We start from the raw sequence: 16,324 nt of genomic DNA, 5'->3' as shown, positions 1-16,324 counted from the left end.
ATTTTCTTCCCTTGTCTAGGGACTATAGGCTGGAGCCCTTTGAATCTCGGGGACGCTAATGACATTGAGAGCAGCCTCAAGTCGCTCTTTCAATGTCATTAGCGTCCCCGCTCATACGTTACTGCAGTCAAAAGAAAAACTGAAAGTTTGTCCTCTCTCAGTTCTGTCTCGTACCTGGTGTCGCACGGCTTCTTCTCTCATCACCCGAACCTCTAAAAAAGGCTCGGGATCTGTCGCACATTTACAGATGATCCAGCAGACAAGCAACGGAGCCCCATTCTTCTTGGCTGTCCATTGCTCAGTATGTAACACAGTGGAGCCTCACAGCTCCCACCGTGTGCCCGACGGTGATAAAAAGCCATCGGTACACATGCCCTGGCTCGGGAACGAAGTACACGAGCTACTGTTCCTTTCTGCACCATCTACATCGATTCTAGTATACATCCATCCGGTGGCGGTGATGCTGTGTTCTAGCAATGTTTCTTCAACACACACTCTCCAGTTCTCTGTAGAAGGCTTGAATTTGATTACCGAAGGGAGAGAAAATCTAGAGACAGTCTCCGGAGACAGCCATTCATCTAAGGCATGCCGCAGTATTTCCAAGGATAGCTCGGAAGACCCCGAGATAGGAAACAAGGAAGAACAATGGCTTCTTCTTCAACCGCGCCACCTTCATCCACCACACACGGGAGAAAAAAAAAGGGACAAAGAAGACCGCCAAGAGAAGAATAAACTTGGGAATGAAAACTGGAGAATCGAGAACTGTGAAGAAGACTACCGAAACTTTAGACTTGCTCCTCAAGCTTCATCGTTATACAAGGAGAGAGACAAACCAGAGATTGCATTTCTCTTTGTTTTCTCCTCTCTGTTGTTGGGATAACAACTTACAGCTAGGAAGAAGTTTCATCGCACACAAACAGATGAGCACGCAACTTTCCTTGGCAGAAGAAACCAAAGAAAAGATTCGTGCTACTGAGAGAGTACGTTGTTATGCTGACGGTGAGGAAGAGAGAGAAGAGGAGGCGACAGAAAAAGAGGTGCGTTACGAGGCGTGATGGGCGTATCAAGGCTGGCCATCACGAACCTCAACAACTCCTTTCTATGTTCGTGGACGAGCACCTTCTCTTCAAGAGAAACAGACACTCTCTCTCTTCCGAATCCGACTAATATGTCGATATCGAACTAAGGGCATACGATGTACTCTTTGCTTTTCTTTCTCTTCCTGTAGAACTCTTTTCCTTTCTTCTTCTCCTCCTTCTATCTCTCAACGTCTTGCACTGCCTGCTCCACCTCCCCGACCCCCTCCTCTCCGTCCCCCTCTTTTCCCACCTCCGCCTCTTCCTGGTGTAGGTTCTTTCTTTACTCGTCCACCTCCTCTTCCTCCTGGCGAAGGTGTGACAAGCTTACTCTTGCCACCTGGTTTTCCACGACCGCCTCCGCGTACAGCAGTTGAGACAATGAAGTCATCGTCAAGATCATCATCTCCTTCTTCTTGGACACCTCCCCCCCCGCTGCCGTCCCCTTCAGCTTCGCCTCCCGATGTTCTCGATCTCAGCATTCCTTCATCATCCTCCTCGTCGTCTCCTCCTTCATGATCATCTCCTTCCATCGAGTTTCGCTTCTTCATTTTCTTTTTCTTTGCGTGTGATGTTGCAGCGACAATAGCAGACGCTTGTTTCTTAGCATGAGCACTAGCGTTATACATGCGAGTGAAGGCTGTTTTCAAACGTGTATCAACAAGATCATAAAGTCGGGTCTCCGATTTCAGTCTTAGGCACTGGAGGTTTTCAATGAGCATACTTCGTGATACATTATAATCATCCATAATCTTCAGCGCTCGATCAATCATCTCTTCCTTACTACTTCTATCACCATTTTGACTCTTGCCTCCTCCTGCTCCTTTCCCTTGACCGCCTTCACTAGTCAAGAGAGGAGCAACACACTTCCTGTAGACCGCATCAAGATATCCACTCATCTTCAAGCCTGTACTATTCGTACATCTCCTTGAGTCATTCAAGAAGAGAATGAGAAGTTCCGTTAATAGACGTTTATGCTTCGTTTGTGTGCTATTCCTTCCCAGCCATGAAGGAAACTGAACTCGTCCTACAAACCCCCCGACACGCTCAACTTTCGAAGGTAAAAAGACACAACAAAGGAACCCTATATCAGGCAACAATCCCCAGTGTTGATCTCCCCGTAGGACGGTTGACATCATATCGACTTCAACAAGATCACTCGCAGCACCCGAGATTAGATTTATAAGCAGAGACGGATTACATTCTCCACTAGTGGCACCGCCTACTTTCCGACCCACGAGATGCCCTCCTCCTCCTCGGGGACTCGGAGTCGTACTTGGGGTAGTGGCTACAGGTTGGTTCTTTGTTTGAGAAGAAGACAAAGAAGAATCTCTTGAATAATAACCATTCTGACTTCCAGGATAACCTGCTCCTCCTCCTCTCTTTGTCTGAGATGAAGAAGAACCGGAAGGGGACGATGCTAGTACACCTGCTTGTCGGAAAGCTTCTAGATAGTTTTCTTGAATAAGAAGAGGCATGAGATCATAATCTGTGAAGAATCGATCCAGCTTTCGAGAACGAGAAAGTTTACATGCTTGTGATGAATCTAATAGCTGTTTACAGCTATCAAAAGGTCCATGCATAACTTGATCGTCTTTCAAACCGACAGCTCCTATAGTTATTGTTGCTGGTACTGTTGAAACCTTCGAAGATGGAGCAGGTCTCCATGATGGAGAGAATTCTGTTGCCGGTTGCTGCGACATCGAAAGAGATTTTCCTCCATCTCTCGTTTCCTTCTTTACTTCTCCTTTGAGTCGTTCTTCTGATGTCTTCTCCGTAAAATCTTTGTTTCCTACTTCTTGTGAAAGAAGAAAAGAAGTTCTTTGTTCATCTCTCTTTTCATATGCATACATTTGGAGGGCATTGAGAATTTGTCGAAGATCTCCTCCCATCGATTCACAAAGATCATCGATCGACGTGAGAGACAAGGAAAGATTCTCAGCAGCTAAGATCGACTGGACGCGTTGTCTTACTGCAGAGATGTGAGGGGGCTGGAAACGGATGTCTAGACATTTACTAGCGATCGTACGAACCTTCGGATGCATGCGATCATTACAGATACAGATGATCGGGCATTTCGATGTCTCAATGAGCTTAACAATGGCTTGTGCTCCTCCTCTGTCTCCTCCGCTCAAGCCATCAACCTCATCCATCAAAACACATACACCTCTATACTGTGGGCGCATCTTCTTTATCACCTCTTCCTTTCCTTCCTGTTGTTGTTTCACTGGGTCTTTTTCTTCTCCTTCCTTCTTCTTTGGATCACCCATGAAACCTTTCTTCTGATTTTTCCTCTCAATGAAGACATGAAGGTTTTGTCCTCCAGATGTCATATCTCCTATCTCCTCCACATGTAGCTTATTCCTAACATCTGAAGCATTGAATTCAATCACATGATACCCGGCCATTTTCGAAGCTACACGTGCAGCTGTGGTCTTTCCTACACCAGGAGGACCACTGAGAAGAGCTGCTCTTGCATTGAAATTCAGAGGCGGTATAAACCCGCCTCCACCGGCTATCATCATGGAAGAATAAGGAGAAGAATAACCTCTATACGCAGGTGGGTCTTTCTTCTTTCCAAGTAAACATACATCCTTCCAGTCATTTAACCATGTCTGAAGATTTCTCATCTGTTCACGATTCCCCACGAGATCTTCTGCATGCATCGGCCGATACTTCTCCGTCCATAGAAGACTTCCACTATCGCGTTCAAAACTTCTTTCTTCTTCATCTCCTCCTCCTCCTGATGAAGAAGAAGACGAAGATAGAGAAGGTGATAGTCTTGCAAGGCTCGTTGCAGTATGATTGTCCTTCTTTTCTTCCTGGAGAGAAGGACTTTGCTGCTGACCTTCAACGTGAGAAAGATTTGAATGTGTTTTTCCTAACATCGTAAGAAATTCACTTTCATTAACGATTTGAATCACACTCTTTCCTCCTTTCTTATTTGACCCTCCTTCTGTTTGTAATTGAAGAGCTTTACGATACTTACTGCCAGTACTCACTTCTCTTCCGTCTTCAAGGATAGAACCTGTAACAAGATAATCGGTCTTACCAGATACAGCTGATGTACACCTTCCCCCTAGCTGAAGGATCTTGCCTACAGCTTCTTCTCTACTCATCGAGTCAAGAACTCCTGTTAAAACGAAAGTCTTGCCGCTCAATGGTAGGTCTGTAGAAGAGATACCATCTCCTGCAGATGTTGCATTATGTATAGACTTCGAGGTAGAAGTCCTTGAACTTCCCGAGGGCGCTTTCATCCCGTTAGATGGGCCCATGCCTTTCTGGGTCCATGTTACCTGAAGTCCTTCTCCTGCCTTCAACCTCTTTTTACCAGAAAGAGAAGACGAAGCAGAAACAGTGTTTCCAGATCTCTTACTGCTTTCTGCTGAAGTACTTTTTGAGGAGACCTTATTCCTGTTCTTCTTGTTCTCTTTCTTCCTAGTCTTCTCCCTCTCGTCTTCTTCGTCGTCCTCTTCTTCTTCTTCGTCTTCATCTTCTTCTTCGTCTTCTTCACTATCACTATCTTCACCCTCATCATCGTCTTCTCCGTCATCTACATAGTCTTCATCGTCGTCACCTTCTTCTTTCTTTAGCTTTCGACTTCCTCCCGTTGCGACTTTCTTTCTTCCTGCCACCTTCGCTTGCTTTTCCACATCATCATCATCATCATCGTCACTGACTCTCTCAGAACTTCCTCGGAGCTTCGATGGCTTCATGGACTTCAGCATAGCAGTCCACTGTTTTGCAGATTTCTGGAGTATCTTGTCATCTTGTTTCTTATCTTTCTTTCTTTCTCGTTCTTCTTCATCATTAAATACATCAAAGACTTCTCTGTCTTTCTGGTCTTTCTTCGTCTTCTCCTTCTCTCTCTCATCCTCGCTAGCATCTTCATCTTCTTCCACTGAGAAAGCATCTCTTTCCTCTTTCGTTTTCTCCGTCTCCCTAGATAAAGCTTTCTCTACATCTTTCTCTACGGCGGCACTAAAGAAGGCATCTACATCCATAATCACTTCACCCCCTGTCTTCTTTTTCATAGAAGAAAAAGAAGCGGACGCCACCATCTTCTTCTTCTCTCTTTCCTTGGAATTCTCTTCCTCATCTAAACCTCTCTTACTGCTATTACTGCTGTGACTACCAACGCTGTCTTTCTGCGTAAGAAAAGATTCTAAGACCCCTCTCTTCAACTTCGTTTTTGACTCCAAAGAAGAATGAGAAGACGAAGAAGAAGAGGAAGGAGCATGGGTTTCTTCTTCATTCTTTGTGGAGGTCACCTGTTGTTTCTTTGAAGTATTGCTCTTATGATGTGTATGGTTTTCATATCCTTCGTCTGTGTCAGAAGAAGAAGAAGACCGATCCCGTATTAATCTCCTCTTTTTTCTATGTACGAGAATAGCTTCACTTTGATGTTCATCAGATTCCTTGTCTTCTTTCTCTTTCCCTGTCTTCTCATTCGTCTTTCCTTTATTCTTCTGAGGAGAAGGTCGGTCTTGCACCACATCTTCTTCTTTCAGTCCGTCTTCCTTCTTCTTCTTTTTCTTAGTATTCTCTTTTTCATCTTCTTGTCTTCTTTCACCCTTCTTCTTCATGGCATCGTTCTCACCTCTAGAAATCTCGATCTTCTTCCTTCTCAAGCTCTCCTCCGCTTCTTCATCTATCTGTATCTTCTTCTTCGTCCCTTGAAAAGAAGATGGCTGCTGTTCTCCTTCTTCACTTTCTCTTTCATGATGAGAATGAAGCGAGGCCTTCTTCAAAGATTCTTCATGTCCTTTCTGAAGTTTCGTCTTCTCTCCATCATCTCCTTCCTCAGGCTTTTGTTGTGTATCTGACTCAGTTGGTTTCTTAACTTTGAAAAACTTACGAATATCTCCTTTCTTCTTACTCTTCTCCATGATGATGACGACGTCTCAGAGCATCGAGAGGAAAAGCAATCAAAGTGAAAGAGAAAGATGACAAAGATAAATAAAGGACAAAGAAAGAGTCAGGGAGGTGAAGAAGTCTCTCTCTCTCTCAAGAAGGTATCGACGTCCTCATCTAAATAGATAGGAAGATGGACAGGTAGAAGCACGGACCTACAGAAGTCGAGCGACAAACGGACAGCCTACATATACAGATATGCCAACTTCTATGTATATACATATACTTATATAAAGATACACGCATTCCTCCATATAGACATATATATGCACCTATACGCTCTTTCGTGATTTTGACGGCGTCTATAGCAAAGGATACTTTGCACTCTTCCAAATCCAAGAGAGACCGAGGGCCAGAGAGAAATACACGTGATAGGCAACTCTTTTCCAGGTGAAATCCTTAGCAGATATACCATCCGATTTCTTCACTACCGACATCTAAAAAAAAAAGCATACACACCTCCTAATGAAGGGAGGAGCTTCTCTTGTAGAGAGGAAGAGAGAGAGGTGTAGGAGAAGGACAAGAAGGAGAGAAAACGAAGAAGATGAAGACAGTATCAATCTGAATCTCTTGAAGCTCAGTTGTTCCACCCGACCACCTGCCACATGAACTTAGCAGAGAGGACGCGTGAGTGTACGTATGTCCCGTCGAAATGTAAAGAAAGAGAACAGGGGCAGATGCGTAGGAAGAGAGAATCAAAACCAATTCAAAGGACGAGAGAAAGAGAGGGTAGAAGTTCTACACTCCCAGTGTACCTTTCGGGGTCTGAAACGTAGGGATGGAGGTATGTATGTTTACAGAAAGATACGTATGAATGTTTCTATCGATGAACAGATCGATTTTTTCTCGGAGTCAAGACAATGAAAAACTTTCTCGTTGAGACCTCACATCTGTGCAAGGCGAAGTCCCTGCCACAACGACGAAGAGAACAGATGGAGACAAACGGAACGAGAGGAGTGAGAAGAAGTGAAAGACGACAGAAGGGAAGAGCGAAAGAAAAAAAGAAGAAAAGAGAAAGGGTGTCAAGAGAGGTAAACACCAAGGGCTCTCTCCTTCGAAATCTTCCCTATTGCGTAGTACTTTTAATCGCCTTTCTTCCTCCTTGAGAGGGACAGAAAACGAGGATGAGCAAGATGAAGATAGAGTTGCTTCATCTACATACCGAGGAAACATTAAGATTCCTTATCACCTCTCCCCTTCTCTCTTCTGTCTCCCTTATCTCAACCTCAAATCTGTTAAAGCGCAGATGGGAGAGTTTGACGAAGGAAAGAACGACAATTCCCCCCAACTCTTGAAGGATGAGGAGAAAGAGAACAAGAAAAAAACAAACAGACAAGCAAACGAAGCGTTTTATTCAAGACAGAAAGAAATTAAAAGAAGATGCTCTCTTTGGTGCGCGTGAACGTGGAAGGATGAAGAAGAAATCCCTGCTAAATGAGAGAAAAACGTTGAAGACGACGAAGCAGAAATGACAAAACAGGAGATATACGAGTAAAGCTTATCCTTCTTTCATAATTCTTCATCCCGTTCTTCATCATCTCGTTTCAGTCTGTTAACTGGGAGGTGGATTCAAAGTGATAATATGAAAGGAGGAGAACAACGGGAAGATGTTTGTCGGATGAGAACGAGTTGCTTTTACAGAGGCTGGAGGGAAGCGATGAGGAGAGAAACAATCACCTCGCTCTTTCTTCGAGAACAAGTAAAGAAAGGATAGTAGGCCATGGGAAGGTGTGTAGAAGGAGAGTAGGACGAGGAGGGCTTGTGAGCGTCTTTCGTCCTGCGTTACCTCGGCAGCTACTCCCAACCGTCTGAACATGCAAGGGAAGGGAAAAGAGGGAGAGGGCAAGAAGGAAGAGACTCTGCTTCTTCCTTTCTCCTGCATGTGAAACAGCGACAGAGAGAAGAATGACAGTGAAGAAGACTCTATCTTTGACAAGCGAGACGGTAAAAAGGATAATATGGAAACTTCACCAGTCTTCTCGTTCAAAAGAGTCGGGGGTGTATGTACACCGTGGAGGTCATGCTAGAAGCAAGGATGAATGAAGTCCAAGCGAGAGAGTCATCGACATTGATAATCACCAACGACCTGATGAGAAGTCTAATCGAAGAAGAAAAAGCAGAAAACGTCCAACGAATATCTAAATGAAAGATATAGCTTTCTCTCAGTCTCGGTTCTATTTTCTCCCCCGCCTTTTTCTCTTCTTTGCCTTATTCAAGAAGTTTTGCTATCCTTTCCCCGGAGAGACAAGCACGACGACAAGTCTCCCTTTGCCTTTTCATCGATGTCTTGCGGAGAAGGTTCTTTTCCCTCTGTTTCTCGCGACTTCGATGAGAATGCAGGAAAGCCACACATCTCCTTGTCTGTCTTGTTCCTCGCTCTACGGTCTTCCTTTTCTGTCCTTTCCAGCTTTTTCCTGGAGTGTTCCACTGCATCTTTCTTTCTAGGCAGACGATAATGATACTTTTCTGTTCGTGCGGCAAGGAGGGGGAGGACGAACAGAAAGGGAAATGTGAGTGACAGAGATATGTAATAGGAAGTCTTTCAGTTTCTTGAGTGGTTTCATCCAAAGGCCTGAAAGAATTGCGAAGTTTCTGTACAAATCGCGAAGAGTGGCTTCGACCCAGTGTACGTACACCTCTCCCTCACGCATGGATGAGGTGTGTTTTCAGGGATAACTGCCACGGTGAAATCAAATCTCTCTATTGCAGCTGTAGACGTCTTTCTTTTCATCTCCTAGATCCTGTGTGGTGATCTTCCTTCTTGTGGATGTTCGTCTATCTGTTTGTGTCTCTCATACGCGATATCTTTCTCATTACAGGAGTAAAAGGGAGAGGGGGATTCTTCCAATAAGCTTTTCTTCTCTGCGTATCGTCTTTTCTTCTTCTCCGTGACAACCCTCGAATGGAACCTCGTCATGCGCCTCACCTTCTCTTCCTTCGTCGTTAGAATACATATATGATATTACCTGAGGAAGGGAAGCTTCTCTAGGCTCAAGCAAAAAGAATAGGACTCTCCAAGACGAAGAATAGTCGGGGGGGTCTGTACCTTGTACTCTTTCTCACTCCATGTGATGAGTCGGTGTCCAACCATTATAAAGCGATTATGTTCTATCTTTCTCTCTTGCTCTCTGTTCATGTATATTCCCGCTTTCTGGTGTCTCTTCTTGCCCCTCTTCTTCTCGTCGTTTTCTTCATGTAGACGTATGTGATGCACGTGATTTCAAAACTTCTTCTTCGTCTTCCATCCTGGGTATTATGATGGTTTTGAGAGCTTCATCTTTTAGAAGATGGATGTATACTGGGATGATACATCAAAGCCAGTAGGAAGTAGGCGTAATTCTCCTCTTGCTACGGGAGAGGAGAAAAGACATCGGCGAGCCTATAATACCTCGAGGGATGAAGCTGATCGGTTTCGACGTCAAAACTCGGCTTTCCATTCTTCTCGGTCTCCTACACGTCCATCACTAGACTCTAATAGGAGTCAAGCCTCTCCATCTCGTGACAGAAGAAGATCTGAGATGAGTAGAGATACGAAGAGAGAACAACAGCAAGGTCGAGGAATGTATATAGTTAGCCATCGAGATGGCAGCCATCAGCATCGAGACTCTTCACGGAGGCCGTGGAAAGGCAAAGACTCAGTCGCGGAGTTTACCAAGGATGATGATACAGATGGACGGAGTGAACTCGACGAAGAAGAAGAAGAGAGTGAAGAAGACTTCGGAGGAGGAGAAGGAGAAGATGAAGACGAAAGGGACGAGAACTATGCTGAAGAAGCTGAGCAACAGCTAAGAACTCTTGATCGACTTCTAAAGCAGCTATCTGCCGCTATTGAAGATGTCCACGAAAAGAAAAAACGCGGAGCTGATGCTCTTCGAAATCATCAGCTAACCATTCAAAAGCTACAGCAAGAAGTACGTCTCCTCACACGATATTTCTTGTCATTTCTGCGGATATTTTCACGGTGCTTCTTGTGACTGTCTATTTGTTTAGATAGGTATCCATGTTGAATTATATGTACTTAGCTGTTGCTACAGCGAGTATACGAGTACCTAAGTATTCATGTGTATGCAGATAATCGTATTCATATTCAGATATGGGGTGGCCGACATCCTTTTCTTTTAGGCTCCTTGGTACGAAAGATCTACGTGGTCTCGAATGCGCACTGCTTGAAAGAAAGATTCTTTCTTCTTGCCACCCGGGAAACATCTGAGTCTGTACGTACCAGTGGATGATGTCTCTCTCTAAGAAATATGTAGGGATTTGTATGTGCATGTATGGGTGTGTGTGTATTTCTTTATGTGCCTGTTTGGGCAGATGTGTATACGCAAGTGTGCGCGTATGTACACTTCCTTTTGTTTTAGGTTCTAGTCACTCTTCTCCACAGAGACAGACCTATGTGATGCCCAAGTGTCTCGGTCGGGTGTACATGCACCTGTACCGGAGAGGTGTATCTGTATACACGAAATACGTGAGGTGAGCGGAGACAACGACTATGAACCAGATCACATGCACTCTTCAATATACCGATATGTTTCTCTTCTTTCTTCCTTTCACTTTTCTCCTTTTCCTCTTTTCTTCCTGTCTCTCCTTTGTGTGAGTACAGATTGACACGGCTATCTCTGCGTTAGATTTAGAGCTGAGATGCATAGCATCCTCCATACCGTCAGTCTATCGGTCGACACTTGTTGCTCAAAAACATCAAAAAGAACAGCAGCTAGCTTCGTTGATGAGATTATATGAGGAGAATCTCCTCTCTGTAAATCGACAAGATCTCCTTGCTTATCGGGCTGCGGTAGAAGAGGAACAGAATAACTCTCTTGGACTAGATGGAGAGGATGGCGGAGGAATAAGCAGCGAGAGAACAAGACAGACTCTCGTACAGATGGGAGACGACATACAAGATAAAACCCAGGTGAGAGAGATTATCAAGAAGCAAGAGAATATCCTAGACCGTTGTCTGGGGGTATAAGCTTCTGCACTCAAAACTGTACAGTCTTAACCGCCTTGACAGTAGTCCGGAATGAAGTTTATCTATCTGGAAACGCTTGTACCCGTCTTGGTCTTGTATGAGCATATACGTGTGTACGAACATAGCACTGCAGGAGTGATAAGTGTAATTCTTTCATTCTCACGTCTCACCGACAAACAGATGACCCTCCTTCAAGACCCAACGGGAGACGTATCTTTTGTTTATCGGTACACGTATCTGCCTGTCCACATATCTATTTCTCCCCCTCTCTCTATGCATATATATGTCTGTGTACGGGTGTAATCAGGATTCCATGCATTGAATGGGCAGTCGTCATTCTTTGCTTTTCTCAGTGACAGGATACACGGGACAAAGCCCCACTACGACTACAGTCAATTTTCGCTGTATAATCAAGGCTGGGAATGAACGCTTTAAGCTTTCCGGTGTCGACGTGTTTCTGCTTCATATCAGACACTTGACGTGCAATGTCAATTTCCTTGGTCTGTAGGCATCGCTAAACCGAACGAAGCAGCTGGTCGGAGAGACAGAAGAGATCGGAGCTCAAGTTCTTGCTAGGATGAATGAGCAAACGGAGAAGCTTCACAAAGCAAATGATGATCTAGATGATGTTCAATACAATATCAACCGAGCAAAAAAGACAGCCTTGGTCATAGCCAAAAACGCAGCAGGAGATCGATTCACTCAGTGTCTTTGTCTCTTCATTGTTTTATTTCTTATCATCGCTGTTGTACTTGTATGTGTCCCCCGGTGAGACGCGTAGCATATACTCGGTTTGTAGACACTGTTTATCGTCGAAGAAGAAACGCTTTTCGGTATGGATACGGGATGTCCGCACGCGGGTGCCTCTCCAGGAAGACAAGTCATTTAGCATGCATTTCTTGAACTCTTACAAATTCGACCGCAGAGACGTGTGGTAGATAATCATGTCTCTATAGAGATTTCTATGTATGGTTGGGGTAGTGCGGGGTGTCCCGGGCAGTTACCAACGATAGATGGATATATACTCACATGCATCTATGTATATATATATATATATGTATATATATATATAGAGAGAGAGAGAGAGATCTATATATTAGGCTACTGGAGCCGTATGATGTTGTTTTTTCCTTTGTATGATTCTCCGTATTGTTCTGACGAATCTTAGCGGCAACGTTGGCCCTTCATAAAGCGTCGGACGGCCCGATGGCATCGGGATCCTGACACCTCATTAGAAGAAAAACGGAAAAGTGGAGAGAACGATGAACTGTCCCAAAGAAGACAGATCAGCTTAACACGGCTGTTTGTGCTGATGTGCGAGGATAGAACAGCCTCTACTTTCCTATAACTTTCTCTAGAGAAAAGACTAGACACAAGACATACGTCCATGGGAGGAATCTTTCGGTACAAGAAAGAAGACATTTTCAACGCAGTTTTCTAGTTACTTCTTCAACAGCAGTCGAAAGCTACTTGGCAACGCAGAAGCCCTCTTTTACTAAAGAAGACGCATGACCTTAGTCACAAATCAGGTGAATCTGCTTGCGCGTGACCTCATGTCGTATCAGAAGGAAAATACACGTTCAATGCTCGTCACACCTTTTCTTTCTCTGTGTCAGGAATGTCGTAGCTGAAGTGTGACGGGGTGGCGATACTCGTGACCAGGCAGGAGTGGACTGGAAGAAAACAGCAGACGAAGAGATCGGTGCTCAAATATATTTCCTTCATTTAATCGTTCATCTGACAACACTCTGCCTCTCTTCACCTGTAGAAAGCTCGCGTGTCTACTCGTTTTACAGGTCCAAATGAGTGACTCCGAGAACTATTATATCACGATAGCCTTAGACAGCATTGTTTTTCAGCCCGTTGCTTTTATAGACGTAAGTGTGTCTCCAGTCCAATCTTTTTAGTGGCCCGCCCTGACGTCTACGTCTGACTCTGTATGGTTGAGTTGTGTCGCCCATGTGAACTGAGACAAAACCAAAAACATCAACCACATCGCAAGCCCTAACTGACAAGCCTTTGTTGGTGCACTCCTACGGCGCGCGGAACCGGGAATTTAGTTCAGACTGTCACTCTACGAAAGTGACAACGTGTCCCAAAAGAAACTTCACCAACTCTCGGTGACCCTTTGATGTCGACTGCCCCTACCACGAGGGCTCTCCCGCGGCAGTGAAGAGGTAGGGAGCGGTGGGCGAACCTAGTACTGGCCGCTTCCGTTCTCGCGTTTCCTCTGACTACAAGCATCTTTTGGATTAGGAACACGAAGCCCATTCACGAGCTTCTAAAGTCATCTGGGGAGACTCCCGACGGGTCTCTTCCCCTTGCCCGAGCGAGTGCTGCCCGATGTCAAGAAAGAATATAGCATGGGCCCCGGCGATCGATAGAATACCTTGAGGTGTCGCTACTGTGCTGTTTTGGCTGACCACCTTGAATTTTTCTTTTTGTTGGAGGTCGTACATCGGTGTCTCTACACCCAGACGATCAGGAGGTAGGATTCTGCGAAGAGTATTCACCAGGAGAGTGCTTACCGAGCTGCACGCAGCAACGCCCGACTCAGTTTTAGGCAGATTTCTCAACAGCATCAACAAAATCACCTCGGCCCCGTAGTTACATAGACCTCAGGCCTGTGGACAGCTATCGGTGGACGCCTCAGGTCAACTGTCGGAAAAATGGACGCGGAGAAGTTGAGAACCTCATGCAACCCCTATGGAAGTATCGCGGAACAGTCCCTGGGGAACCAGCATGTGCTGTGTTCGCGACTCCGACTGCCAGGCGTATCTTCTTTGCAACGAAGATTGCTGCAAACCGGCACCAGGGTGCCACGCGGGTTGACTGGGTTTCTACAGGGGTGGATGCTTCTGAGACTGCTTCTCAGCGTACTCGCTTGTTGTCCCTTGCAGTACGCGGCGCCATGGTATTTCCTCGCCGCATCGACGGGAAAAAACCGGTTACAAGAACTATAATGCCGAACACGGTTGGCTCGGAAGTGGAACACCGAGTCTAGAAAACAAAATCAGTGCACCCAGATAACCGAGCAAATGTCTTCATGTCTTTTCAGCTAGCCAGGAATCGATACAAAGGACGGACTCGCTTCAGGTGCCAGCGATCATAACCGGATTGAAGTAAAGCAGCTAGATCAGTTTCTGGAGGCTGCCTGTCTCAGTTCGGAAGGTACCGTAAGTGTCTAGGAAGCTCTGTTTCAGCTCGTGTTACTTGAACTAGCGTTACCCGTTGACGACGGCTTCAGCCCCTACCTAAGTGGTTAGCCCAGCTTCGACGGCCGCTCCTGCACGGCGCCCGTGTACATCTGACCGCATTGAGAGGAGACGTGGTGATGCTGAAAAAGCGCATAGCTAAAGATCAGAAGGCATGTGTATATTATGTCGGTGCCTCAGGCAAAACAGCGCTGTATTCCCGTAGTTTGTTTCCTTAGTGTTTGGTACCCCAGCTGAGTCTGACCGAGTGAGACTCCCCCTACATACTCCCGATCTAGTGCAGGCTCACGATCCAGAATTTGCGAGTGAGAGGGAAGCAAGGCTCACGGCTTAGACCAGAGGCACTGGTCCGTATTCTTGTCTCCCTTCTGTTCTAGTGTTTTGACGTGCAACTGCAGCCTGTACAACCATGTTGCTGTTCGCGGTTTGCAAACTCGTTTTTCTGCCTCTTGCCTCGGGCATATCCCTTGAGCCTGCGCGCTTGCAACCCACGACAGCGCCTCCACGGAGGGCCGCAGAACGCATGTGGGATGGAGAAATGTTGCTTGGCGGGCCTGTAGCAACGTACCAATCTCCGCCTGTGCAGCTCACACTGAAGAGAGGAATCAACTTCACGGTCGACAATGTGGAGACCTCTTTGATACAACGACTGAAGTCGGCCCGGGCCGGGAGAGTTGGGACCGGGGGACGACTGTCCATGTTTCTTCGGCTCGCAACTGAGGAATACCAAGACTGGGAGACTCCGGAAGATTCCGACGGCCGCCGTCGTCTTTCGCGGAGTGTCAGGGAAGGGTCTGGGGCCAGCTGAAGCGACCAGAAGCTTATTTCTCTTCTCAATCGGGCACTCCCTCAAGACACGGTCTTCGAGGTCGGGCCTACTCTCTCGCGAGGTCGTGCAGGCCGTTCCGAAAGACCGAGGCTAGTCCGAGGTGACGTGCTTGGGCACGGAGGCTTCAACATCGTTGCTGCGGCACGCATTCTTGCGCCGGAGGCCCGTCAGAGTGGGCTTAGGGGACTTTTAAGGAGCTTCAGAGGTTGCGCTGGACGGGGGAAGTGCTCCGCGGGAGGGTCTACGGGACGCCGGACAGGGTCTCGAACAGAAGCGGAAACGCCTGCTCAGCAGGCAGTTACGACGTTGGAAACCGCTCCCCCAGCATCGGTGGCTCTACGTGTGGCCTACGCAGCCTCACGACTGCGTGAGGTAGTGACAGAGGAAGACGCGCGTCATGTCATTCATTTCCGGGCAGAAATGCAGAACGTAAGATCCCTACTTCCTGTTGAAGTCTCACGTGAGCAGCTTATCAACAAGTATGGATTTATTGTATCCCTGTTTTCCGGAAGCATAAGAGGATTGCCTGCCGTACTCCAGAGGGACGAGCATATTTCCCTCCTGAACTATGTGGAGGCAGTGCCTCTCATGGCCGCCGATCTCTTCCACGTGCAGGTGGAAAAACACACGAACGTCTTGCAGTTCATTTTGAAACGCCTAATACAACTAGGGGCACATCTCGCTGCAGCGGGCATCGTGCACGCGGATGTTAAGTTAATGAACATCCTTCTCGACCATACAGGCCAGCTGTTCCTGGGCGACTTTGATTCTGCCCGGAAAACCGGGGACAAGGTTGCATGTGGCACACTCCCGGCATCTCTATTCTACGATCCGGCTATGGCGACGTGCATTCTGGAGGATCCGCGGAGGGAAGTAGAAATCTCACCGGCTCTGGACTCGTGGTCTTTCGGAATATTGTTTTTTGGCGCCGCGTGCGGCAGATATCCTTTTCCTGGTATGAACACGGACTCCCCGAGACTTGAAAAGCTGCGAGTGCTGTCTTCACTTGGAGCACCAAAGAAAATTCCGGACTCGCACGGAGGTAGTGAGCTGGGTCTTGTCGATTGGAGAGGATGTGAGCATACGCCTGGAAACCTCAGGAAGATTGTTGAGCAAATGCTCGATCCCCATCCTGCGACCCGTCTAGACCTCCTGGACTTCTTCGTGAATTCAGGTTTCTTTGCCTTCGGGCGCCGACAGACAGCGCCGCAGACAGACGAAAGCAGACTACGAATGTGATCTGCGGTTGTTACATCTGGCGAAGTTCCCTGTTGTCGTGAGCGGTATGCTTGGCGCCCTATCTTTTTATGCAATACCTTGG

General features: G+C 46.5%; 3 protein-coding genes across 3 annotated transcripts; 2 read left to right on the top strand and 1 right to left on the bottom strand.

The window, feature by feature from the left end:
* Positions 1 to 220: 220 nt before the first annotated feature.
* Positions 221 to 7,957, bottom strand: CSUI_006008 (aaa family). Its single transcript, XM_068066173.1, has one exon. It carries the CDS (start codon positions 5,963 to 5,965, stop codon positions 1,265 to 1,267), a length of 4,701 nt encoding a protein of 1,566 aa, XP_067921854.1. The 5' UTR covers positions 5,966 to 7,957; the 3' UTR covers positions 221 to 1,264.
* Positions 7,879 to 11,989, top strand: CSUI_006007 (vesicle transport v-snare domain-containing). The gene is made up of 3 exons (XM_068066172.1): positions 7,879 to 9,901; positions 10,594 to 10,902; positions 11,468 to 11,989. The coding sequence occupies exons 1-3, from the start codon at positions 9,278 to 9,280 to the stop codon at positions 11,729 to 11,731; spliced, it is 1,197 nt and encodes a 398-aa protein (XP_067921853.1). The 5' UTR covers positions 7,879 to 9,277; the 3' UTR covers positions 11,732 to 11,989.
* An 84-nt stretch (positions 11,990 to 12,073) lies between these two features.
* CSUI_006006 (uncharacterized protein) lies at positions 12,074 to 12,964 on the top strand. Its single transcript, XM_068066171.1, has one exon. It carries the CDS (start codon positions 12,762 to 12,764, stop codon positions 12,864 to 12,866), a length of 105 nt encoding a protein of 34 aa, XP_067921852.1. The 5' UTR covers positions 12,074 to 12,761; the 3' UTR covers positions 12,867 to 12,964.
* Positions 12,965 to 16,324: the final 3,360 nt, after the last annotated feature.

The sequence above is a fragment of the Cystoisospora suis genome (assembly GCF_002600585.1).
Source record: "Cystoisospora suis strain Wien I chromosome Unknown contig_2999, whole genome shotgun sequence".
In the NCBI taxonomy this organism is placed as follows: Eukaryota; Apicomplexa; class Conoidasida; order Eucoccidiorida; family Sarcocystidae; genus Cystoisospora; species Cystoisospora suis.
Note: the sequence above shows the minus strand (reverse complement) of the source record. Positions and strands in the feature narration are given on the sequence as shown.